Source organism: Enhydra lutris, unplaced genomic scaffold (assembly GCF_002288905.1).
Source record: "Enhydra lutris kenyoni isolate GAN:26980312 unplaced genomic scaffold, ASM228890v2 scaffoldscaffold24, whole genome shotgun sequence".
NCBI lineage: Eukaryota > Metazoa > Chordata > Mammalia > Carnivora > Mustelidae > Enhydra > Enhydra lutris.
The window spans coordinates 30,888,556-30,913,694 of NW_019154108.1; the positions used below are offsets into that span (position 1 = coordinate 30,888,556).

Sequence of the window (25,139 nt, forward strand, 5' to 3'; positions counted from 1 at the left end):
AGAGAGAGAGAGAGAGAGAGAGTGAGCACAAGCAGATAGAGTGGCAGGCAGAGGCAGAGGGAGAAGCAGGCTCCCTGCTGAGCAAGGAGCCCGATGTGGGACTCGATCCCAGGACGCTGGGATCATGACCTGAGCCGAAGGCAGCGGCTTAACCCACTGAGCCACCCAGGCGTCCCTCTTCTCACTCTTTTGGTAAAAAAAAAAAAAAGAAAAAGAAATGACCACACCTGAATGTGGGTTTTTTTTTTTTTTTTTGTTTTTTTTTTGTAAAAGAGGAAATAATGTGGACAGAATGGAAACCTCTCCCCCATGCCCATCCCCTGATCACTCAGTGTAACTGCTCAACGTAGCAGGGAACTTTTCATACTCTTGTCTCTGCATTTGTGATTATAGTAATATAGGAATAATTTTGTGTGTTGTTTCTTTTTCTGTTTTTTTTTTTTTTTTTCTGTAAATAGTGTCATACATGTCAATATCCTGCAACTTACTGTTTTACCTTGCACTCTAGTTTAGAGGTGTTTTTCAGACTAGTATGTATAAATCCATATCATGATTTTTACTTTTTTAAAAAATTTTTTTGAGAGAGAGCGCACTCAGGAAGAGGGAGGGGAGGAGGGAGAGACACTCTTAGGCAGATTCCTAGCTAATGTGGAGCCTAACGTAGGCTCGATCTCATAACCCTGAGATCATGACCTGAGGTGAAACCAAGAGTTGGACCCTGAACCAACTGAGGCCCCCTCCCCCCAGGTGCCCCTCTACTTTTGTTTATATAAATGTTGTGGTAAGAGTCCTTTCAGGAGCCTCTTGATCTGGGCAACTGTTTCTCTGGAGTACATACCACGAAGTGGAATTGCTTAAAGGTTCACACACTTGAAAATTTAATGTGTGGTGCTAGATTGCCTTCCATAGAGGCTGGCCACTCACACCCCTACCAGTTATTTCTGAAAGAATCTTCCATCAAAAATTGATAGGATAATATTTTAATTTTTGCTAAGCTGATAGCTGAGGTTGCCCATTCTTTCATTTGTTTATTGGCTGTTAGGGTTTCCATATTTACTTATTTATTTATTTACATTTTAAGTTAGTTCCACACCCAGAGTGGGCCTGGAGCTCAAGTCTCGTGCTCCTCTGCCTGAGCCCGCCCAGCACCCCTGGATTTCCATTTTTAAAATACTGTTTCTCCACAGTCTTTGCTCATGTTTCCCTTGGCATTTGCCTCTTGATTTGTAGGCATTCAAAAACAGAAACTCTTCTGGATCCCAGGCCTGTTTGTGTGATTTAAAAGGATCCTTTCCTTCCCGCAAGGCTGTAAACCTACTCTCCTGTTACGTAATGCTCTAAGTTTGAAATAATTTTCCTTCCTCCTCCATTAACTTTTGTGGGTTGAGTGAGTTAGGGAGCGAATTCCTTGTTTTCTGAATGGGGAGTGAATTGTCTGAGGTGCCTTACCGAACGGCGGTTTCTTTCTCACTGACGTGAAGCGTCCCTGAAGGCCACGTTAGATCTCATGCACAGTCCTGTTTCTGGAAGCCTCAGTCCGTTGCTTTTGTCTTGTTTATGAAAGAACCAAACGGTTCTGATTACTGTAGTTTAAGAGTACGTTAAGTGTCTGTAAGGCAAGTGCTTTCATTTCATTGTTGTGCTTTTTCAAAAAAATAAATGAGCCATTCTTCCATTTTTCCTTTTTCAGATAGATTTGAGGATGGCCTTGAAAGGTTCCGTGGAAGGTCGTGTTAGGACTTGGATTGGTTGGAGTGAATTCATGATTCATGTGTGGGCTGTCTGCGTGATGCTGTGATTCAGAGCAATGCCTTGGGTCTCAGGTTCCTGTCTTTGTCACTTAGTGGCTTTGTAACTGAAACTCCTGGCCAGCCTTGCCTGTGACCCTGCGGCAGGGATGGCTGTGGGTGGAGCAGGTGGCGGGCACGGGGCACAGGCAGGACTGCGAGGTGTGTGTGTGCGTGCGCGGCCTGCTCTGCCTCCTTGGGGCTCCCAGAGCGCGCAGGGTTCCCTTCGGCGTTTTGAGGGAGTATGTGTGTGCCTGCACCAGTGTGCGTGCACGAGTGTGCGTGTGTTTCGTCAGGAGGTGGGAGGTTACTCAGAAGCTCTGTTGGGGGGGTGTCTGCTGGGGGTGTTTCCTTTTGGGGGGTCACTGTTGGGATTTCTGTGGCTTAGGGGTGAGGAGGGGCACCTCTGTCACTTCCAGAACTGCAAGCAGAGTGTCACTTTGTTGTGGCTTAGTGGACCGGGCTTGGGGTGAGTCCACAAACCTGGTGGCTGTGACGACGGGCAGGTGCACAGTGCTTTCTCAAGCTCTTTCGGCGTTCTATTAAAACTTAGCGCTGGAGTAGCTCTGCTTTTTTTTTTTTTTTTTTTGAGATTTTCTTTTTATTTGAGAGAGTTAGAGAGAGAGAGAGAGAGAGCACAATCAGGGAGAGGCAGAGGCAGAGGGAGAAACAGACTCCCCGCTGAGCAAGGAGCCTGACGTGGAACTTGATCCCAGGACCCTGAGATCATAACTGGAGCTGAAGGCAGACGCTTAAGTATCTCTGGTTTTAAGCAGTTGGGTCCTCGAACAGTAGGTTTGGTTTTTATATCCAGGTCCTCGATGTTGGAGGGTATTTTGAGGGTAGCTTAAGATACATGATTTCTCCTGAAGTTTCCATCTATTAGAGTATTCTGTGTCCTTTTTGTCTCTAGAGAAATTTGACAGCTGGCAATTTCATTGAAAGAGGGGCCAGAAAGATACACAGTTGGCCCTTGAACAATGTGGGGGTTCAGAGCACCGACCCTCTCGTGCAGTGGAAAATCTGCATGGAACTTTTTACTCCCCACAAACTGCACTCCTTATGGCTTAGCGTTGCGCGAAAGCTCTGCTTACCACGTCAGCAGTCAGCATGAATACGTATTTTGGATGTTATGTATTATATACTGTGTGTTCTTCAATCAGGTTTGCTAGAGAGAAGAAAGTGCTATTAAGAAGATCGTGGGGCACTTGGGTGGCTCAGTCAGGCAGGCATCTGAGTCTTGGTTTCAGCTCAGGTTGTGAGATTGAGCCCCATCTTGGGGCTCAAGGAGTCTGCTTGAGATTTTCTCCCCTCTCCTTCTGCTCCTCCCCCCACCACACACGCATGTGCGCGTGCGCTCGCTCTTTCTCAATTAAATCTTTAAAAAAAAGAGAAAATCGTAAGGAACAGAAAATACATTTCAGGACTGAACTGTATTTATCAAAAACAATTCTCCTATAAGTGGACCTAGGTGGGTCATACCCATGTCATTCATGGGTCAACTCTGTTTTCAGTGCGGTATAAGAGCCTTTTGTTTAGAAGTGGGTATGTCTGATTTCTTAAACATAGTTTATAGAATTATAGTTTAAAAATAGCCTAACAGTAGAATTAGCCTTTATCTTTAAAGATTAAAAAAAATAAAATCTTTAAAGATTTTATTTAGAGAGCACCTGTGCATGAGCAGGGGAAAGGACTAAAGGAAGAGCGAATCCCAAGCTGATGCTGTGCTGAGTGAGCCCTATGTAGAGCTTGAACTCATGACCCTGACGTCATGACCTGAGCCGAAATCCAAGGTCTCTGACACTCAGCCAACTGAGCCACCCAGGTGCCCCTAAGCTATTTATTTAGAAAGTTATTTCTAATTTCTTATTTAAATTTAGAGAACCCTAGAACGTTTGAGTTAGGAGGGACCTCAGAGGCCAATAGTTTACAGAGACTTCTGAACCCTCCCCCACCCCTCAGCTCACGGGCGAGCCTGTGGCCAGTCAGGAGCACTGAGGTCACTCCTGCGCTGGTAGCAGCCATTCCAGTGCCCACAGCGTCAACACCGACTGTGTGTGTGGAAAATCTGTGGTGCTTTATTTCTAAGAGCCTTATAATGAGAAGAAAGTATCAAGGATGCTCAGTTTTCCCTACAGGCATAATTTGCATGACGGAGGAGTAGTACATGCTCTTTTCTGTACCTGTAAGTCATGTGACTTCTGTTTGTTTCCTTTAGAACGTCCAGTTGCTGATAATGAGCGGATGTTTGATGTTCTGCAGAGGTTTGGCAGTCAGAGGAATGAAGTTCGTTTCTTCCTCCGTCATGAACGGCCCCCCGGCAGGGACACAGGTAGGTAGCATTGTGTGAATCCGAGCAAAGCTGTGGACTTGGACTCCATGTGTCCAAGGAACGGGGAGATCAGGAGCCAGGTGACGTGAGGGGTATGGGACAGGAAGGGACATGGAAGCCAGAGGTCAGACCAGCTTCCAAGACCTGACTGTTGGGGAGAAAAGGGTGTGGTTTCCTCTCATTTGTTTTCTTTGAAGAGGGGAGGAGCAGGTAGAAAAAAAGTCCCCAGATCAGGAGGCTGAAGTGCAGGAGAGGGGGTACACCCTCAGTGGGGACGATGTCCTGGGTGCAGGAGGGAGCTGGTGTCCGCTGTTGTGGAGGGAGAGGGAGCCGGCGGGGGTGGTGGCAGGCACGTGCTTTGTGGGATCAGGTGGAGGGGCTTCTTGTCTGATGGTTTTCTCGGGGTTGGCAAGGTATAGAGGCCAGCGTGAACTGTTGTGGGGAATAGGTGAGCATCTGCCGGGGGCAGGGGCAGGCTACTGGGGCCCAGGTGAGAACACAGACTCCGAGACCCGGGGCATTCCCTCCAGGCGTGCTTGGCAGTCTGGGCGGCTCTGAGAGGATGGTTGGATTGACCCAGGGTTGGGGTTTTGCTGGTCCAACTCAGAGGGTGGATGGGGAGAGGAGGCCATGGTCAGGACAACTTCAGCTGGTAGGAAGGGATGGAGGAGAGGGCTGCAGGGAGATGGGAGGCAGGGGAAGAGACTGCGGCCTTGGTGTTGGGCTCATGAACAGGTGTGGTGAGAGGAACTTAGGGTCAAAAAGGAGAACATCTGAATTTAAGATTCCAAAGGGAGAGAGCTTCTAGGTGATGAGGGCCCCATTTGGGCCATGAAATGAGCGGGAATTAGAGGCCAAGAGGTTAGCTTTGGGTGGAAGTCACGTGGGATGGAGGACTTGGGAGTCAGGTGCTCACACCTGTGGGAACCGAGGGTTCTCAGTGGAGTGTGGAGACAAGGTAAAGAGGGGGAGGGTGATGGGCGCTGTGCCAGTAGAGGAACAGTGGGCTGAAAGCTGCTGGACCCTGAGGGTGCAGCCATCCCAGGACCCTGGCGGCCTTGTTTCTAGTCAGATCTGTGCAGGATTACTAGGTGTTTCTAAAGATGGGAGAACTTTTAAAATGGGAAGTTGAGGATTTGTGATCTCAGTACATAATTCCTGGGAGCAGTTAAGTAGGTAGCAGATGTCAGTTCTCTTTGTTACTGCTTTAATAACCATGTTCTTTTGGTGTCTGGTGGTTAGAAATTAGTGACTGGCCTGTGGGGGCCGCTGTGGCGTGTGGACGCCCACGCTTTGCAGGTGAGGGGTGCTAGCACTTCGGCCCCCTGTCCGAGGCCATGTGCCATTCTGTGCGTTCACTTCCCATCAGCACACACATTTCCTTTGTAGTTTTACATGGGCATCGACAGCACATTTTTATTTTGTCCTTTGTTGACATTACTGCACACATCTTCGTGAAGGAAGCTGACTTGTACCCGTTGGCTGACTGGTGACGGATCTTTTGTGTGTGTAGTGGCTAAATTATTCAGGAGCCTCAGCGGTGGGCTCAGGGTGTCTGTAAGGTGAGAAACACCATCCAGCAGGGCAGCTGTGTTCACAGCGTCCCACACACCAGCGCCCCCCAGTGCTTGAGCAGGGACACAGCAGCGTTACCGCCCCACAGGGTGGGAACCCCTCTGCACATTCCTCTGGACTGTGGGGGGGGGGGGGGGGGGGGGGGGGGGGGGGGGGGGGGGGGGGGGGGGGGGGGGGGCCAGGGCTGCCACAGTCTCCGCTCCCGTGACCTGGGACCTGCTCACCTGGGACCTGTGCTGAGCGTGAGTGTGAGCTCTTTCTCAAACTCCCGGGGCCCTGAATGTGTCCTGTCCTGAACGTGCTCCTGCTGGTTCAGTGCCCTGTCTTTGAGGAAGCAAAGAAAGCAGTAATTCCTAAATGGTAGATTTTTTTTCTTGCAGAAATATTGTGACAGATTGTGTTGTCAGAGAATTTGAACAGTATTTTAAAAACAAAGCTAATGCGTTCAAGTTAGGTGTACATGTCATACCTGGCTCTGAGGACAGACCTTTATCGGCATGGGATTCTGTGCTAAGTAGATATAGTAGATGTTTAATTCAGAGAAAAATTTTTTAATTTTTTTTTTAAATTTTTAAAAAAAGATTTTATTTATTTGACAGAGGGAGACCACTAGTAGGCAGAGAGGCATGCAGAGAGAGAGAGGAAGGGAAGCAGGCTCCCCGCTCCCCGCTGAGCAGAGAGCCCGATATGGGACTCAATTCCAGGACTCTGAGATCATGACCTGAGCGGAAGGCAGAGGCTTAACACACTGAGCCACCCCGGTGCCCCGATTCAGAGGAAATTTTAATCTGAAACTTTCTTGGGTGATCATGTGTTTGCTAATCTCTGGGAAGTACAGGTGTAAGTTTAATTCCACATACTTAAAAAATGTTTTGATGTTAATTTCTAACAACGTATCACTTTAAATTAAGACTATTTTCCTTTTATGATGCAGCGCAAGGTACTGAAAGACCTGTATTTTGACTCAAAAAATTCTTTTTAGCCAAAAAACTCCACCAATATATAGTGTTTTCCAGTTAGTACTTTTCTAAGCTAAGAAAAACGGACATTTTTCACTGTAAATGGAGACACACTTCATGGTACTCATGGATTACCATAAAATGCCCTCAGTAAACCAGTTATTCAGAACCCCTGTCGCTCTACCTTCAGTTACTTTTTTTTCTGGGTAAGTTCCAAGCATGGCTAATGGGCACAAGGATGGATTGATTTAACTTGCCCTTGTTCCTTCCAGTGGAAGCTCTTGGTTTCACCGCTGAGTAGCTAGGGTACTAGGAGGAGCAGTGAGGAGCGGATGAGGCACATGACCCGCCGTCAGAAGTATGTTACTGTTGTTGGTTTTCCATCCTCTGCTGCCAGGATTGTGCAGCTCTCCCGGGAGCAGTCAGCACACGGTGCTGTCTGCTGCTGAGTGTGCACCTTTCCAAGTAAGGTTTTCCAAAACAGGCACAACTATGAGACCTTCACTCTGTTGCTCTGAGAAAATATTTTGTTTACCGTCTACTTTCTACTTAAAATATTCAGGAGCAAGAATCACAGAGCTCAGAGATGAGCCAGTCCTTAACAGCATCTGCCAGCTCTTGTGGTGGGTAACGCATCATTTTTGAATTTTCTGCTTAGTGAGTGGACCACGGACTCAGGATCCAAGTTTAAAGAGAAATGGTGTGAAAGTCCCTGGTGAACATCGAAGGAAGGAGAACGGGGTAAGTGATGGTTTATGTGCTTGCCGGCTGCTCTTGTAACAGTTCCTTCTCGCTCATTGCTACTTCATAGCCACTTTGTCACTCACCACTTAGGAAGGATGGTTTTTGCTACTTTGTTGCTCAGGGGGTTATGAAGGATGGCTGAATTAGTTGTTTTTTTTTTTTTTTTAAGATTTATTTCTTTATTTGAGAGAGGTGAGAGGAGAGAGAGCATGCACAGTAGGGGTGGGAGCAGAGGGAGAGGGAGAAGCAGACTCTCCACTGAGCAGCATTCGATCCCAGGACCCTGAGATCATGACCTGAGCCAAAGGCAGATGCTTCACTGACTGAGCCACCCCACACCCCTGAGGTGCCCCAACAAGGCCTGCTTTTTATTTTTATTTTTATTTTTTTTTAAGATTTTATTTATTTATTTGACAGAGAGAGATCACAAGCAGGCAGAGAGGCAGGCAGAGAGAGAGGAGGAAGCAGGCTCCCCGCTGAGCAGAGAGCCCGACGCGGGGCTCGATCCCAGGACACCGAGATCATGACCCGAGCCGAAGGCAGCGGCTTAACCCACTGAGCCACCCAGGCGCCCCAAGGCCTGCTTTTTAAAGGGTTGTTTCAAATGTATTTCATAGAAAGGATTAGTTTTAATGCTTTCTGCATGGCTGACTGTTGAGAGCAGTTAGATGCTGGATATACTGCAAATTCAGAACAAGACAAAGGGTGAATGAGGTTAAGGGAGGATTTTTTTGTGCGTGTGATTTTGTTTTTTGTTGTAATCGCTTTAGTAAAATGACAAAGTACATGTTAATGCCCTTGCATGTGAATTTTAGCAAGTATCTTCGGGGGGCACCTTACGGACGTTTTCTTTTCAGGGCTCAGAATTTTTAATACTGTAAGGAATTAGCTATGTCATCTTTTTCCAATCTAGGGTAAATTTATGGGAGAATGCAGGCCATTTGGTCCTGCCCTGCTTTTCCCCAAATTCTTGTTTCTCTTGTGAGATCATATAGTTCTTTTACAGGGATGAAAAGCTCATATAAGGATGACCAAAAACTGTTTTAGCCATTAACAGGGTTTGAATGCATCTCGACACAGGGTATCTTTCCCCCTCACTGGGTTTTATGGAAGTATCATAAACGGCTCACAGTTTGAGTACACAGTGTGGTAAGTTTTCACATGCCTGTACCCGTGTGAAACCGTGCTCATCAGCATGGTAGTGACACTGTCTTTCATCCCCAGAGTTTCCTCGTGTCCTTTTGCAACCCTTCCCTTCTTGCCTCTCTCCCCATCCTCCAGGACCCCCTGGCGGGTCCACTTTCTGTCACTACAAGTTAGTTTTATTTTCTGGACTTGTACATAAATGGAGTCATGCTGTCTCAAGTCTTTTTGTCTGAATTTGCTCAGTGTCATTATTTTGATCCATCTCCTGTGTATCAGTAGTTGGTTCCTTTTTATCGCTGAGACGTCTTGCCTTGTCCGGATGTGGCTTGTTCATCCATTTCTCTCTTGATGGATATTGGGGTTGTTTCCAGCTTTGGGTTACTCTGTATTAAGTGGTAACGAATATTTGGGTGGACGTCTTCGTATGGGTATATTCTTTTATTTGTCTTGAGTAAATACTAGGAGTGGGAGGACAGAGTCACGCGGCAGGTGTGTGTTCGCTTTTTAAGAAGCTGCCAAACTGTTTTCCAAAGTGATTTAGTTTATAATCTCATCAGAGTTCCAGTTTTTCCACATCCTTGCCACATTGGGTGTGGTCAGTCCTTTCAGTTTTGGCTAGTGGGCTTTAGTGTGTATTTCTCTGATACCGATGACCTTGGTGTCTTTCCGTGCCCTGGTTTGTCATTCGTGTATCTTTTTTGGTGTGAAGTATTTGTTCAGCTCTTTTGTTCATATTTTTCTTTGTTGGTTTGTTTGCTTTCTTAGTATTGGGTTTGAGAATTCTTCCATAGTCTGGATCCAGGTCCTTTATTAGGTAATATGATTTGCAAATATTTTCCCCAATCTGTGTCTTGTTCTAAATTTTGGTTAAGTATAATTGCTGAACTTAGAAGTTTTGTGCTGTTACTCTACATTACATTTTATGATCCATTTTGGGTGGACATTTGTATGTTGTGTGAGAATTAAAGTTTTGTCCATGGATAGGTGGATACTCAGTTGACTGAGCCATGTTTGTTGAAAGGACTGTTTGTCACCCCAGTGCCTTTGCACCTCTGTCGGAAGTCAGTTGCCTGGTATACATGCGGGTCTGTGTTTGTGCTCTCTGCTTCTCTGTCTTGCCATCAGCACTACCCATGTTGGCTCCCAAAGCGAGCTAAGTCGTGCGGTCAGGTATTATGAGAAACCTGGTGGGACTGTGCCCCTCAGTATACCGCCATTCAGTATACTGGGGTTATAGGTTTCCAGGGCATGGGTCTTGGACATCTTCTGTTAAATTGATTCCTCGGTACTCTGTGGTTTGTATGCTACTATAAATGGTCTTTAAAAATTTTTTTTTATATTTCTGGTTGTTAATATAAGAAATACAGTGGATTTTTGCATAACAATAATTTATCCTGCAATCTTGCTAAACAACTTCTTAGTTCAGGTAACTCCTCTGTGGATTCCACATCATTTTCCTCATGGGCGACTGGATACAGCTGGATACAGCTCATGTTGTCTTCTCGCTCTGCTGCACACACTGGCTAGAATGCCTAGGACCACGTTGTATAGAGTAGACATCTCATTTGTTCCTGATAACTTGTATCTCCTGAATTTTCTGATGCTAGTGCAGTATTTGTAAGGGTCGTTCTAAGTTAGCTGCCAGGGCCCCAATAGCATGTTTAGTGTGATCCAACATTGTTTTTCTAATATAAATTCAGTCCAGAACAAGGTAATTCTAAATTGTTCCATTTCCGTCACAGACTACTGAGACTGTTTAATTTTACATTTATAACTTAAAAGAGTGTTGGTTCGTATATTAGTGTGTCTTCCATCGAAACAAGTCATTGTGGGGATATTAATATAAAAATTAGTGACCTCTTTCATGTTATGGAAGAAAATGGCAAACTGTGTCTGGAGGGGCTCAGGGCAAACTTCCACAGGCCACTGAGGGAGGGGTTCCAGGTGAAGCTGCCACAGGCCTCTAGAGGGAGGGGCTCAGGGGAAGCTTCCACAGGCCTCCAAGGGAAGAGTCTCTGTGCTGGTCTTGCAGCTGGCTTCTTTGTGTTCTCATGCGTAGGTTAACAGCCCCAGGATGGATCTGACTCTTGCTGAGCTTCAGGAAATGGCGTCTCGCCAGCAGCAGCAGATCGAGGCCCAGCAGCAAATGCTGGCTACAAAGGTAAAGGTCCTGTAAAGACTGGACAGGCCCCTCTGTGGATGCTGTTATGCCAGGGACCCCAAGATACAAGTTGATCCTGTCAGCCCACAGGTTACCTGCTTTGTGCCACTTTCTTCTCTTTACTACAGCATTTTGTAGAAATCCTTAGATCATCCAAGTTGCTTAAGATCTCCAGAACCCTAGTTCTGATCAAAATTAACCACATTATGTTGTGGATCAGGAAAACAGCAAAGGCATAAAGAGCCCTTTGACTTTGCTAGAGGGAACTGCTCTGGGCTGATCCGTCCTGAATCATTACTGCAGCAAGAGGGACTTGTAAAATCAACCAGTGCTAACCCTGTCCCCTTCTGCTGTGTGGCGCTGATAACAGGCCGCTTGCCTTTATTTGGGACATGCTGCCCCCACAGACTGATCCTTATCCTGGCCTCGAACAGGTGAAACAGGAGAAGCTTCTCTGTTACCGTCCACACCAGTCTCCCTGTTGTTTCTCCCGCCAACCTGAACTCTCGTCTGACCCAGATGGCACCACGCTTCCTCCATAAAGGCTGGTGGTCAATGCTGTGGGCTCTGTGGGCTTCTCAGCATTGTGGTCATGGCAGAAAAGCAGCCATGGACAAACTCGTGACTGGCTGTGTGATGGGGGAACACAGATGGCGGGCTGGCCTTCACTCGTCGCCCCGGTCTGAACACTCCATGTCTGCAGCTGGCCATGCCCACGGGGACTGTATGGTTGCTGGAGTGGGGTAGACCATTGGTGCAGGGTCCCCGGCAGCACGCCCTGTGGCGTGGGTAGCACTCACTGGGGTTCCTATGGGTCCGCTTCTGTCTCTGACACCAGGCGCTGGTGTTTTCAAAATCAGGGTTAGAGTGGCTTCTCAAACTTGAGCTTGCGAAGGAGTCCCCAGGGGGTCGTGTTGAAAACGCATATCTTGGTGCAGTGGGGATGGTTCGGGGTCTGGGAGTGTGCGTTTCCCACTAGGCTCCCATGTGGTGCTGAGGCACCGTTTCTTGAATGTCAGGGACGTGAATTCAAATAAAAAGACCGAGTAATAGAATGCATCTTTGACCTCAGGGTCTTCTCTTGAAACTATTTTTGTGTTATATATATTTCAGAGATATTACTCTGAGAAGTTTTATTATAAATTGTGTGGCTCTTTTACTTTTTAAAAAGATTTTATTTATTTGAGAGAAAGAGAGAGAGTGCGCGCGTGAAGGAGAGGGAGAAACAGGCTCCTGGTGGAGCAGGGAGCCTGAGTCCAGAACCCTGAGATCATGACCTGAGCTGAAGGCAGACACCCCAGGCGCCCACTGTTACTCACTTTTAGTGAAGTAACTAGTGTAGTATACTAGAAACAAAGTGTTACATTGTGGGTTTTAAAGCCAGGGTGGCTCTTAAGCTTTTTGCTAAGTGTGTGTGCTGAGTGTACATTAGCTGTGTGAGGTTCTGTGCAATGAGGTACACACTCATATTTCATTTATTCCTCACCGTGGCCCCATGAGGCTCTTGATCACCCTGTTTTTGGCTGAAGAAGGAGACCCCTGTCCTCGGTGAGGGTATGTGGTTGGCTGTCTCCAAGCCCATAAGTGGCAGAGCTTGGGTTGTAAGTCCGAACTGGACTCCAAGGCCACCTTTGTAGTGAGCGCCTCATGTTTCTCCGTGTGCTCCTCCCCAAGCACGAGCACCCCCTGTGGGATCACTGTTCCCCGGCTGTGCAGGAACCCCTGGGAGTAAGAATGCTCGTGCTTGGGTCTTTCCCCAAGAGAGTGTCGGGTTGGGCCTAGGAGCTGTGTCCTTCCCTCCTGGCGGAGATGGATCCAGCAGCGTGCAGGATGGCTGGTCACCGCTGCCTCGGCCTCCGGCTACGCTCAGCTTCCTTTGGGGCCGATACACCTTTGAAAAGGATTTGCCCGACGATGGCTTCTACCTTTTAGGAACAGCGCTTGAAGTTTTTGAAACAGCAAGATCAGCGTCAGCAGCAACAAGCTGCTGAGCAGGAGAAGCTCAAGAGGCTGAAGGAGATGGCTGAGAACCAGGAGGCTAAGCTAAAGAAGGTGCGCGCCCTGAAAGGCCACGTGGAGCAAAAGAGGCTCAGCAACGGCCGACTGGGTGAGTGGCTCCTGGAGGGCCCTGGCCAGTGCTTGTGGCTCCACGGGGACGGGGAGCAGGGACGTGGGTGTGGGGCGCTTACAGCCCTGCGTGAGTGACGGAAAGCCAAGGCTGTGTGTGTAGGCAGCTTTAAAATTGAAGCTTTTCAAAGCACAATTCCCTGCAGTTTTGATGCTTTTGGTTTGTGTGAATTGAATTTAGGTGTTGGGTGTTTCATTATTTTTTTATTTTTATTTTTATTATTTTGGTGGGCAGCAAAGGAGAGTTTATTGAGTGATCTAGTACATAGCTTCCACACAGGGAAGGGACCCAAGAGGGTTGCTCATAGCTGCTGGGATTTTTAGACAAGCTTTTTAGAAATGTACTAATGGGATTTTGTTTTTCTTTCTAAATACTTTTGACTGAAAATATGATGAAGGCAAGGATTTTTATTCATATAACAGGTCCCTCTATTACAATGCTATTTTAATTAAAATTTTCGTGATGTAATACCTTTCTGTACCACTATAAAACAGATTAAAAGTTCTCAATAAATTTCATTGTTTCTAAAATTTGGAGCTTAATAATATTCATAATATAAATTCTGCTAGAGATCTATTCAGAGGGAGGCACGGACATTTAGAAATGTCTATGTTGATTTCAGTTGCTTGTAAAAGAAATAGGTTGGTTCGAGGACATTTCTGAAAAACGTCTGTACTTTTTGTTAGGAAGTTTGTTGTAAAGCCCGGTTGCCTGGGAGTGCTCCATTCTTATTTTTCTTTTCAACTGTTGTGGCTTTTCTCGTTCTCATTCTAGTGGAGGAGATTGAGCAAATGAATAGTTTGTTCCAGCAAAAGCAGAGGGAGCTCGTTCTGGCCGTGTCCAAAGTGGAGGAGCTGACCAGACAGTTGGAGATGCTCAAGAACGGCAGGATAGACGGACGTCACGACAGTCGGTCTGCCGCGGCTGAGCTCGACCGACTCTACAAGGAGCTGCAGGTGCGGCCCGCTCCAGGGGCACAGTTGCCACAGAAGTGGCTTTAAGTGCGGGATTTCGGTTTCTTTTCCTCAAACTGGGGGGGGGACGGGGTGGGGGGAACACCCAAACCTCAAAGAGTCTAGAATAAACTTAAGATTACCTGACACAGGAAATTGGAGGCATTCCTTACAACCACAGTGGGTGGGCTGACAGTTTTAAACCATAAGATGGAAGTGGGGAGAGGTGGAGGGACCTTACATTTTTAGAAATTATGTAATAGTCAATCATGTGATTATCTGTTTGAGAAATTTTTCTTCCTACTCCTTGGCTACCCCCCCCCATTTTATTCAGTTACGAAACAAACTGAATCAGGAGCAGAATGCCAAGCTGCAGCAACAGCGTGAGTGTCTGAATAAGCGCAATTCAGAGGTGGCGGTCATGGACAAGCGTGTTAATGAGCTGCGGGACCGGCTGTGGAAGAAGAAGGCGGCCTTGCAGCAGAAGGAGAGCCTCCCGGTAAGTGGCGGATGCTGCCCCGCGGGTCACATGGGCAGCCGCCTCTGGAGCCGCGCCCGGGTGTCCTCCGGGCAGAGGGCCTTCTGCCGGGGACAGAGCGAGGGCCGCTCCTCCTGCCGCGGGGCTAGGGTGGGTCGGCTCCAGGACACTGTGGGGTGAGACCCCGGAAGCGCTAATTTTTTACAGATTAGCGAGTGCCACAGCCTCTCTGAGTTGGATGCGGTGGGACTCATCATGCTCCCGTGCCTCTCCCTAAGGTCTCATCGGATGGAAACCTGCCTCCGCAAGGGCTGCCGGCACCCAGTCGTGTGGCCGCAGTGGGGCCCTACATCCAGTCGTCCACGATGCCCCGCGTCCCCTCGAGGCCTGAACTTCTGGTGAAGCCAGCTCTGCCGGACGGCTCCTTGGCCATGCAGGCTCCAGAAGGGCCGCTTAAAGTACACACACTGCCCAACATGCGCTCTGGGCCCGCCTCCCAGGGTCAAGGTAAAACGGGTCACTTCCAGTCCCTCCCACAGCGTATTCTCCCTGTCCTCACTGTCATTTACTCCCGGGGTTTTAAAAAAAATGTCTTTCTATTCCTTATTCACGTTTAAGTCCTGAGAATCTTTGTGTGGTTTTTGCTAGCACTGTGATGCATTTCTTTTCTTTTCTTTTTTAAAGATTTTATTTATTAGAAAGTGAGAGCTAGAGAGAGCACACACAGAGGAAGAGGGAGAGTAATTGATGTAGGACTTGATCACAGGCCCTGGGGACCATGACCTGAGCCAAAGCAGATGCTTCACCAACTGAACCACCCAGGCATCGCCATGATAGGTTTTTTAACCCTAAATAATGCAATTCTGTTTGGGAATGAGATGAAATATAATATTTCGGCAATGAAGATTGTTTTGAATTCCTTCTTGTAAATGAGGACATTTTGATTTGATGTTTATAACTCGACCCCTTTTGCTTTTGTGTAAAAACACCGCATATGTGGTAGTGGTCTCATCATTATGGAAGGTGAGGTAGCGAGTACATTCTGCTGATCGGTGGTGCTTACTGTGTGTATGTGCTCACACAGGAGCCTTTGCTTGCTAGCACTTTATAGAATAAAGATAAACCTTCTGGAAGCTCACAGTGACAATAACGGAGGCACCTTGTGTTAGTGGTCTTTGCATCTGTGTAGTTCTCAGTGCGTGGGGAGGTGTGAGCCGGAGTAGTGTGACAAGAGTCCTAGATGAAGGGAGGCTTGTAGGAAAGCGGGATGAAAACATCCTCATTCAGACCCTGGGAGAAGAAATAGTGGCCAGTATTGTTTCTTTTCCCCAGCCACTGTCACGTGCAGAATATGGCTAACGTTACAGTTGCGATTATGTTGCCATAATTACCAGGGTTAGGTGATAGAGCCCCTGGTCTGGGTCTCCCTGCAGAAAGAACTGGCTCTGTTTTGCTGCTATTAGGACAGAGCTGTGGCCTTGATGCTTCCACATCTGTGTAGAGAAAACCTGCACAGAGCACACCGATCTGTGGAAGACTGATCCATGTCCATAGTTTTGCCTTTTTGTTGTGTGTGCGTAACTGGTGTGTCAGGTATGCCTTGGAACCCTTGGTCTGCGAAGTTGGAAGTTGTTCTGACTAGGACAGTGACAGTTTCGTACCAGTGAGAAGCAGGGTGTCCTCACTGGTTCAGGCAGATTTTCTGTTGACTACAATTAATCTTAAATTTGTTTCAGTAAGTTTAAATTAGGAATCTGAATTCTCATATTTTCTAAATAAGTTTAAGGGATGGTTGGGAGTCTGAAATTTCAAGCTGTTTTTAGAGCGAAAGGAACCATTAGAGATCTGTTTGGAATGCTAGGTTACTGTGGTTGCTTTTCTGCATTGTAGGCTCTAAAATCCATCTGCTCGGCCCTGACTGGAGCTCCCCAAGTGCAGACATTTCTGCGAGCCAAGCCTCCGTGCCTGCGAGCTCAGGGGATGTCCCGGACCAAGGTGAGGTTCTCTTCTGACATCTGAGAGGCGCTCCACGCTCTTTTTCTTCTTTTTTTAAAGATTTATTTGAGAGAGCGAGAGTATGAGTGGGAGGGGCAGAGGGAGAGAGAGAATTTCAGACAGACTCCATGCTGAGTCCAATGTGGGGCTCCACTGCACAGCCATAAGATCGTGACCTGAGCCAAAACCAAGGGTCAGACGTTCCACTGTCTGTGTCACCACAGTCTTCTTTAGTTTGTTTTCTGGTGTGTCAAACCTGGGGACGGTGTTCACTTCCGGAACACCTTCATTTAGCTATGGAGTTCAAGGTAGTGGCGTAGCATCTGGGCTGTTCTCCAGTTAACTCAATTAAAAATAGGGAAGCATGTCTTGGGGGTGTGGTTTCAAGGAGATTGAGGAGTGGGAAACTTACATGTGAAGAAGAGGTCTTACTACAAATGGCTTGAATCTCCTTGTGATTTTTTCCATCTTTAGGTGATGATGGAGAGGTTCCCCTGAGGGAGAAGGAAAAGAAAGTGCGTCCCTTTTCGATGTTTGACACAGTGGATCAGTGTGCCGCCCCGCCCCCCTTTGGGGCTCTGAGGAAGAACCAGAGCAGCGAGGACATCCTACGGGATGCTCAGGTGTGAAGAATGGCTCAGGTTAACATTCAGTGGTAATTCTGTATATGCTCTTTAGAAGAGAGGGACTATCGTGTTGAGGGAGAGCAAGAAAAACCAAAATATTTCTGGAAGATGAGAACACAGAATTCTGTCATTTTGAATTCTGCAGCTTTAAGCGTGTTTGTGGTAATTGGAGAAAGGCTGCCATCCTTGCTGCTGGCTCCCATTCTTGCTGCTGGCTCCCATTTTGTGTGATTCTCTGAAAACTAGGAGCGTGCTGAAGCACATTGTGTGTGCACTACTCAGCGACCCTCTGGCTTCAGAATCTGGAGCCGAGGTATTGTCAGTAATGATTTGGCGTGAATCTTGTGTGACTGTTAGGATCCTAGCCTTTGACAACAACGGGTGATGGTGGTGTGCTCCCAATTAGGTGTTTTCACCACAATGGTGTGATGAGCAAGGAGGACTTTGGGTTATTTGGTCCATCTGTGAATATGTGGAGTGGGAGTCTCCCGAGTCGGGGGTGATGATGAGGAGAGGCGTGCGGGCAGGAACCATAGCACAGTCCTCTGGTTCCTTATTTTTTTATTTTTTTTTTTAAAGATTTTATTTATTTTATTTGACAGACAGAGATTACAAGTAGGCAGAGAGAGAGAGGAGGAAGCAGGCTCCCTGCTGAGCAGAGTCCAATGCACGGCTCGATCCCAGGACCCTGGGATCATGACCTGAGCCGAAGGCAGAGGCTTTAACCCACTGAGCCACCCAGGTGCCCCCTTTGGTTCCTTATTAAACGTAGTTCAGTGAAGAGACCTATGAGTTTTTAATTGACTTGAAAACATAGAGCTAGTATTCGCGAAATCCGGTTATCTAGCACATGCTATATACCCATTTGGACAGTGTTTTAACTGCCTTGTGTGTGTGTGTTTCAGGCTGCAAGTAAAAATGTGGCTAAAGTGCCGCCTCCTGTTCCGTCAAAACCAAAACAGATTAACTTGCCTTATTTTGGGCAAACCACTCAGTCAGCGCCAGACATGAAGCCGGATGGAAACCCTCCACAGTTGTCAGCAGGTGTGGCGTCCATGGGAAGCAAACCAAAATCAGGGCAGCCACAGAGGGTCGTGGTGTCCCCCGGCGCGCCCTCGGCCAGCCAGGGCCAGGCCTTGTCTGCAGCTGGGAAGCAAGAGAGTCCTCCAGCCGCGGCCGTCCGGCCCTTCACCCCGCAGCCTTCCAAGGACACCCCTCCCCCACCCTTGCGGAAGCCCCAGACCGTGGCCACCAGCTCCATATACTCCATGTACACGCAGCGTCAGGCTCCCGGGAAGAACTTCCAGCAGGCAGTGCAGAGCGCGCTGACCAAGACCCATTCCAGAGGGCCGCCCTTCTCCACCGGTAAGCTCTGGTCCCGTTTGCACTGGAGCAGGGGGCGGCTCAGTCCCACCTGGAGTTGTCATCTGTCCGTGATTGGCTGAGTTGACGCACGCTTGTGTCCTGAGGGCTTTGTGGGGTGGCAGCTTGTCTTCTTGCCTGGGTGCTGAGCTGGGTTTCCACTCCACGTCACGGAGGGATGAGTGGGTGCCATAGCTGAAGAAACCCGTGGTGCAGACATAGCCTTCTGTGTCCCCGCTTGCTGGGCCCACCACGTGAGTGAGGCCCGTGCAATGTCCTCCCTGTGGGGTCCACCCCAGGTGCTCCTGGGGTGGACGGAGGGATAGCTGCCCTGAGTCGCGCTCCCCACTGTGTCTTACGTTGCTCTCATGAGGACACAGCTGCTAGTGAGATATAGAAACATGGGAAGACAGACAGTCTAGTGATCTGGTGGGTTCTTTCTAAGGGTCATTTGTTTATAAAACTAAAATCGAGTTCACCCTGTTTTAATTGAATAATGGTGGCTTTCTGGTCACGAAATCACGTGATTGTGCCCTGAAATGTACCTCAAGTAACCAGACAACAAAGAATTTATACATGTGCTGTGGCTGATTCGGCTTCATTGAGAACTGCTAATGCAGTAATTTGGAAATTGGATAGTTTTGGTAGAATCAGAATGATAAGGGGAATGGTTTTATTAAATATAAGTGGTTCTTAATGTTGTCAGCCAAATACAATCCCCCCTCCTTTATTTACTTTTGAGACATATGAAAGAGAGGGTAGTTCGTGTTTAGTTTTAACCCAGACGCAGGAAAGGATTGCTTTTTTATGTTGTTTTCATATTTTGACATTTTAAGTTTGCTACAAGCAGTAGTTTCTTTCTTTCTTGCGTTTTTTTAAAAGATTTTATTTATTTGACAGACAGACAAGTAGGCAGAGAGGCAGGCAGAGGGAGAGGGAGAAGCAGGCTCTCTGCTGAGCAGGGAGACTGATGTGGCGCGTGATCCCAGGATCCTGAGATCGTGACCTGAGCTGAAGGCAGAGGCTTAATCCTCTAAGCCCCCTAGGCACCCCAGCCGGTGTTTTCTTACAGTTATAATGGCAGCATTTTTCTTCACAGTACATGAAATAATGGCACGTGTTCCCATCAGTGAGGGTTTTCATTCTGTGGTAAGTTTACTGTGCTAACATGGAAGCCTTGCGTGGTCTTTTGTTGTTTTTAAAAAATCACTTGTGTTGAAGGGTGCCGTGTAGTAACTGTGAAATTGAAGGCGGCTTTCAACCTTGTGCCCTGTGTCTGTTACCTGCCGGTTTGATTTAATCCTCATCGGGGCTTTGTTTCCGCTTCCGATCAGTGTACGGCAAGCCTGTGATCGCGGCCGCCCAGAACCAGCAGCTGCACCTGGAGAACGTGTACTCCAGCAGCCAGAGCCAGCCTGGCAGTCCCGAGCCGGATGTGGAGCCTGTGGCCTCGGGCCAGGAGAGCCATGAGAATGAACGAATTCCTCGGCCGCTCAGCCCCACCAAACTGCTACCCTTCTTGTCCAACCCCTACCGAAACCAGAGCGACGCCGACCTGGAAGCCCTGCGCAAGAAGCTTTCTAATGCGCCGAGGCCACTCAAGAAACGGAGCTCGATCACAGAGCCGGAAGGTCCAAATGGGCCGAACATCCAGAAGCTTCTGTACCAGAGGACCACCATCGCTGCCATGGAGACCATCTCTGTTCCCTCGTATCCGTCCAAGCCGACGCCCGTGGTGGCCGATTCTGACAGCCCAGTTGAAACCCAGAATCCATATTTACACGTGGAACCCGAGAAGGAGACAGTCTCTCTCATTACTGAACCAGTGTCCCCAGAGGACGTGGGAAGCGCCAGTTCCGAGAACAGTGACACGGCAGCTCTTTCCCCGGGCCTTGATTACGTGCCTGAAGGAGTCCCAGACAGCAGCCCCAGTTTCCAGAACAGTGCGGAAGAACCAAGTGCAGAGGCCCCCCATCCACTGGAAGTGTACCTGGAGGAGTATCCCCCATACCCACCCCCACCATACCCGTCTGGGGAGCCGGAAGGGCCGGGAGAAGACTCGGGCAGCATGTGTCCACCTGAAATCACGGGGCAGGTGTCTCTGCCTCCTGTAAGTAGCGTGCTGTCTCACAGTCCTTTCAGGAGACCCCCTTGTCACAGATTTCCAGGTGGTTGACTCTCAAAGACCCGGGGAAACACACAACTGCTCAGGGCCATTTGCAGAGGATGGTCTGCCTGTGAATTCCCTTTAGCGCTCAGGAGAGCTCAGAAGTATGAGGAAGATTTGGTGTATTCAGGGTAAAGAACATCTCTGTTTTTTAGGAAGAACCCTTCTCTTTGGGAAGAGGTGAATTGGGTTCTTTACAATACAAACCCCACGCCTCTGTGGCAGTCCCTCTTGGGAGGCTGGTGAGGCTGGGAGGGAGGAGACCAGGCTCGGAAACTCCCTCCCTTGACCAGCTCTGTGAAATCAAGCAGATGGTGCCCCTTTCCTCCACAGTGACATCACTCTTTTACACTGTTCTTCCTCTCAGTGATGTGTATCTTTAAGGAACTGTTTCGGGGATCCTCAGACTTCCAACGTTGGTAAACTTGGGAGTGTGTGGGACAGATGGGGGTGGGACGAGCCTGTTCCTCTCCTCCCAGGTAGGGGACCCCTGGCGTGCCCCTGAGCCCCAGCTTCCCTTCCTCCCAGGCTGTGCGTGTGTTGACTTGGGCACATGGTGCACAAGCCTTCCAATTGTCATGCCTTTGTTTGCAAGTCTGTTGTGTCCCTTTTAAGTCTTCGAGAGAGGATCAAAAATCCCAGGGTGTCCTTAAATAAAGTTGACTTTTCAGGTATAGCTGGCATTGCGCTGTTTCCGTAGGATGCGAAACTGTGAGTCTTAAAGATCGAAGCAAAATTGCATATTGTAGGGATTTTTTTAAAGTGCTTTATGTTTTTGATCCCTCATTGCATCTTTGAGATGTAACGGTATTCAGAGATGATTATTGTCTTGATTTGTTATAACTGCTGGTTACTGTGGATGTTTGCTTCCAAGTTTTATACAGCACATTGTGGATTCTAGGGGACAAGGTTTAAGTAGAGATTAGGCCTTGAAACAGCGCTGTGCCCTGTCTGTCCCGGCGCATGGCTCTCTGCAGCTGGCGTTAAACTTGTGGGAAGGAGAGACGACTTCACACCTCTTTTTGCTGTGTCCCCACCCCTCTTTAGTCGTTAAGTCAAAATGATTCACGTACCCAGGGGCAGAGGAGACCGGAGGGTCACAGTGTCACCATCCGTTCCTGTCGTCCTGGGGGAGTGATTTCCTTCTTGTCTGGCTTTGCGAGAGACCGAACTGCGTGTCAGGCTTATTTGGAGTGTGCATGGGGTCCTGCCCATCCCACTCGTGGCTGCATCTCATGGTCATGTGACATCTACACTTCCTGTTTCCCAGAAACCTTGGCAGTTGAGTTGTAGCACGTTTGTGAAGTGGAGTGATGGCCGCTTGGTGTTTTCTAAACCTCGGTGGTTTTCTGCATCCGAAATAGAGTTAAGGACCAGGCCGCATAGCACAGCGAGCCTCAGGAAACGTTGCCACTTTGCTGGGCGTGTGTAGGAAACTTATTGAATGGCTTGTTAAATCAGTCTTAACACTTTTGCTCTATTGTATTCATAGTCAAAGGGCTTGACTGACTGGCTCGTGTATCTTGGAGTATAGTCAAATTCTGAATGTAAAGTAGGGATAGCATTTTAAGACTGGAAAGATTTCTTGTCAGTATACGTAAGACAGGCTGATAATACTTATTATTTCCTTGGTTATATGCTTTCCTCTGATGGTTGAAGGGAAGGGATTTGAAGCCAGATGACTTGGATTTAAATCCCAGCTCTGGTGTTCCTGGCTGTGTGCCTTAACATCCTTTATCTGTACGATGGGGTCACAGGGTTTTGGTGGGGAGTCCACCAGCAGCCATTCATTAACATTAGCCATGATAAGTCTGATTGTGCTGTCGCCTGGTTTAATCGTGTGGGGTTTGCCAGCCTAACTCAGAGAGGGAACTTGAAGGCCAGTCTTGGCCGATTTTGTGCCCCACAGAAAGCCAGCCTGCTCTCATCGCCTGTTAGACCTTGCCGGCTTTGTTACACAGGTGTTATTCAGTAAGCTATGTATTGTGATTTATATACATTTCTAGATAATGTTTCATGTCCATAAAATGCGCTGATACGGATTTTTAAATGTACGTTTACTTCCTCAGCTGAGACATTCCTCCTCCCCTTCCCTAGGTCTGCTCTCAGAGACCTGGGTCCTTACTTCGTACCTCTCTCCCACAGGGCAAAAGGACAAACTTGCGTAAAACTGGTTCGGAAAGGATCGCGCATGGAATGAGGGTGAAGTTCAACCCCCTCGCTTTACTTCTAGATTCATCTTTGGAGGGAGAATTTGACCTTGTACAGAGAATTATTTATGAGGTATGATTGGATTTGTAGATTTCTTAAATATGTTATATTTTGTTTCTGACTTCTGCTTAAGAAGCTCCTCTAGAGGGGGGAGGGGCTGAGGTAGGGAGGGACGAGGTGGGAGGGATGCGGAGCACGCTTGAATTTTGTATTTTTTTTGTATTTCGTATTTTGTATTTTATTTGTATCTTGTATTTATTTGTATTAGTTTTGTATTTTATTTTGTATTTTGTATTTTATTTGTATTTTGTGAGTTGAAGTGCGGTGTCCCTAGCACTCTCCAGAGTACTTTTCTGTCTGGGGAGATGGTTCCTCTCTGTTTATAGTTGCTCCAGGGTGGACATGGACTTGTGCTGTTAAGTTGCACATGTGGTCCCTATTTTCAGAAGCCTACTATTTAAAATATTTTTAGTTGACCTTTTTTCCTTAACATGGGAAATGCACCTTCTCCTCAGACTCTAATTTGTGGTGGGGAGCCGGAGGGTAAATAAGCAAAAATGACTGAGGATATGGTTCCCAGCACCTGTTCATTTTTTAGACCTTTTTACAGTGAGTGCCTACTTAAAGACCGGCTCTTCTGGCGGTCTTATTTCTAGACCTGAGGTTGGTGTAGTCGTCTTGGCTCCTGGAGGTTTTAGTTATAACTTAAAAAAAAAAAAAAAAAAAAAAAAAGCAACCCGAAGAAGCCTATTTCTGTTCCCTTGATCCTGAAGAGCCAGGTGATAGTGACCTGAATGGTGACAGGAAGTCTGGGTGATAGCTCCCCTTCATCTTGATGTCGTAGGTTGATGACCCGAGCCTGCCCAATGATGAGGGCATCACAGCTCTGCACAATGCTGTGTGTGCGGGCCACACGGAAATTGTGAAGTTCTTGGTGCAGTTTGGTGTGAATGTCAATGCTGCAGACAGTGATGGATGGTAAGTCCCCAGCGACTGCCACCCTGGCCGCGGGGTGACCCCAGCGCTGCTGGACGCTAGGAGCATCCACAGGTGTCTTTGTGTGACAGTCCTCTTGCTCCTGTTCTGGAAGCATGTACAGTTTTTATGAAGTATTGTAGTTGAGTGATGAGAAGATGTCCCTGAGTGGCACAGATGTGGCCGACTTGTGTGAGTTTGAGAGGTATTGGTCCCAGCCCAGTCCCCCGAGCCCAGCGATGCCCATCTTCTGTCCACGGATGTCCACTGTGCATCTGCAAGAGGGAAGCAGAGTTTGGAGCATTTCCCAAGTGTATATGACTATGGAATCTTGTTTCACGGAGCGGTCTGTGGGATGGTCATGTGCATGGAACCCAGAGGGCATTGTTAGAGATGATGAGTATCCTTCGTAGGATCATGGGTTATTATTGCACACCAAAATAAGGGGTCCTGATAGGTGCTTTCACCTCTGATGACTGTAATAGAACAGAGAGCAGATTCTGTAATTCTTCTTTTTAAAGAAAGTATGAATTAGAATAAGCTTTTTCTTCGGAAGAATACAAAAAACTTTTTTATATACAGTTATTTAAAGGTAAACACCAGTTGTTTTTTAATCTTTTCCCTTCAAATTTACATAAATATATATTTTGTAGCCTAATTTTTTGGTTTATGTTTATAACCTAAGCAAAACAAATTCTTTTTTTTTTTTTTTTTAAAGTAAGCTCTACACCCAGCATGGGGCTTGAACTCATGACCCCAAGATCAAGAGATGCACGTTTCCCTGACAGAGCCAGTCGACACCCCCAAAACAAATTCTTAGTGTGTCATATATTTTTGTTTCCCTGTTACTAGCAGTTTAGGTCATATATAATTTTTCACTACTAAAAAAAGCATGCAGTTAAAAATTCTGCAGTAATAGTCACCAGACTTTGACCTACTGTGTTCTGGGATGCAGGGTGGGGGATCCGTGGTTTTGGAGACTGTGCACCTGAGAGGAACGGAATGAAGAGGGGCAGGAAGAGAAGGGTGGATGCGTGCAGTCTGGACCCGGGTCGCACGCTGCTGTCTGCCTTTGAGCTAGGCGGCGGCACAGGCTTCTCCCCCCTTACCTTGTCGGGGGTCGCCTGGAGCCCGCCGTGAATGTGTGAGAGGCTGGAGGGGCTCTCCGTAAGGGCGGCCGTAAGTTCCTGCCAGCCAGCGGCCTGTCAGACGGAATGTGTGTATTTCATAGTCGCTTTTCTCATCTACATTGAATAGACAAACCTCTACTCAATTAAAGCTCAATTTGGACTTCACAAGCTCTTAGGTGAAGGCAGTTCTCCGTGAGCAGCCCGATTCCCTCGTCAGTGGGAGTGGGAAGCGAGTATGGACAGGTGCCTGTGTCAGGGAGAAGGCCTCTGGTGTGAAGCCGGCTGTGCCTCGAGCTGCCCGGGACGCAGGGGCGGGTGCTCTGGAGCATCTCGCCCTGGTTTAGACCGTCACTCGCATGTCTTGGCCTTGCACGCCTTGCTTGTGGTTCCTCTTGCCCTCTGCACTGCCC

General features: G+C 47.8%; 1 protein-coding gene across 1 annotated transcript in view; it reads left to right on the top strand.

Moving 5' to 3' along the window:
* LOC111150707 (tumor protein p53 binding protein 2) overlaps window positions 1–25,139 on the top strand; it is a 56,578-nt gene that overhangs the window by 24,755 nt on the left and 6,684 nt on the right. The window contains exons 3-15 of the mRNA XM_022508249.1: window positions 4,006–4,119; window positions 7,312–7,394; window positions 10,603–10,704; window positions 12,637–12,811; window positions 13,607–13,788; window positions 14,120–14,284; window positions 14,542–14,770; window positions 16,154–16,258; window positions 16,733–16,881; window positions 17,790–18,249; window positions 19,581–20,356; window positions 22,559–22,696; window positions 23,469–23,602. Of these exons, the coding sequence (XP_022363957.1) occupies window positions 4,006–4,119; window positions 7,312–7,394; window positions 10,603–10,704; window positions 12,637–12,811; window positions 13,607–13,788; window positions 14,120–14,284; window positions 14,542–14,770; window positions 16,154–16,258; window positions 16,733–16,881; window positions 17,790–18,249; window positions 19,581–20,356; window positions 22,559–22,696; window positions 23,469–23,602 (2,812 nt within the window). The remainder of the gene's footprint in view (window positions 1–4,005; window positions 4,120–7,311; window positions 7,395–10,602; window positions 10,705–12,636; window positions 12,812–13,606; window positions 13,789–14,119; window positions 14,285–14,541; window positions 14,771–16,153; window positions 16,259–16,732; window positions 16,882–17,789; window positions 18,250–19,580; window positions 20,357–22,558; window positions 22,697–23,468; window positions 23,603–25,139) is intronic.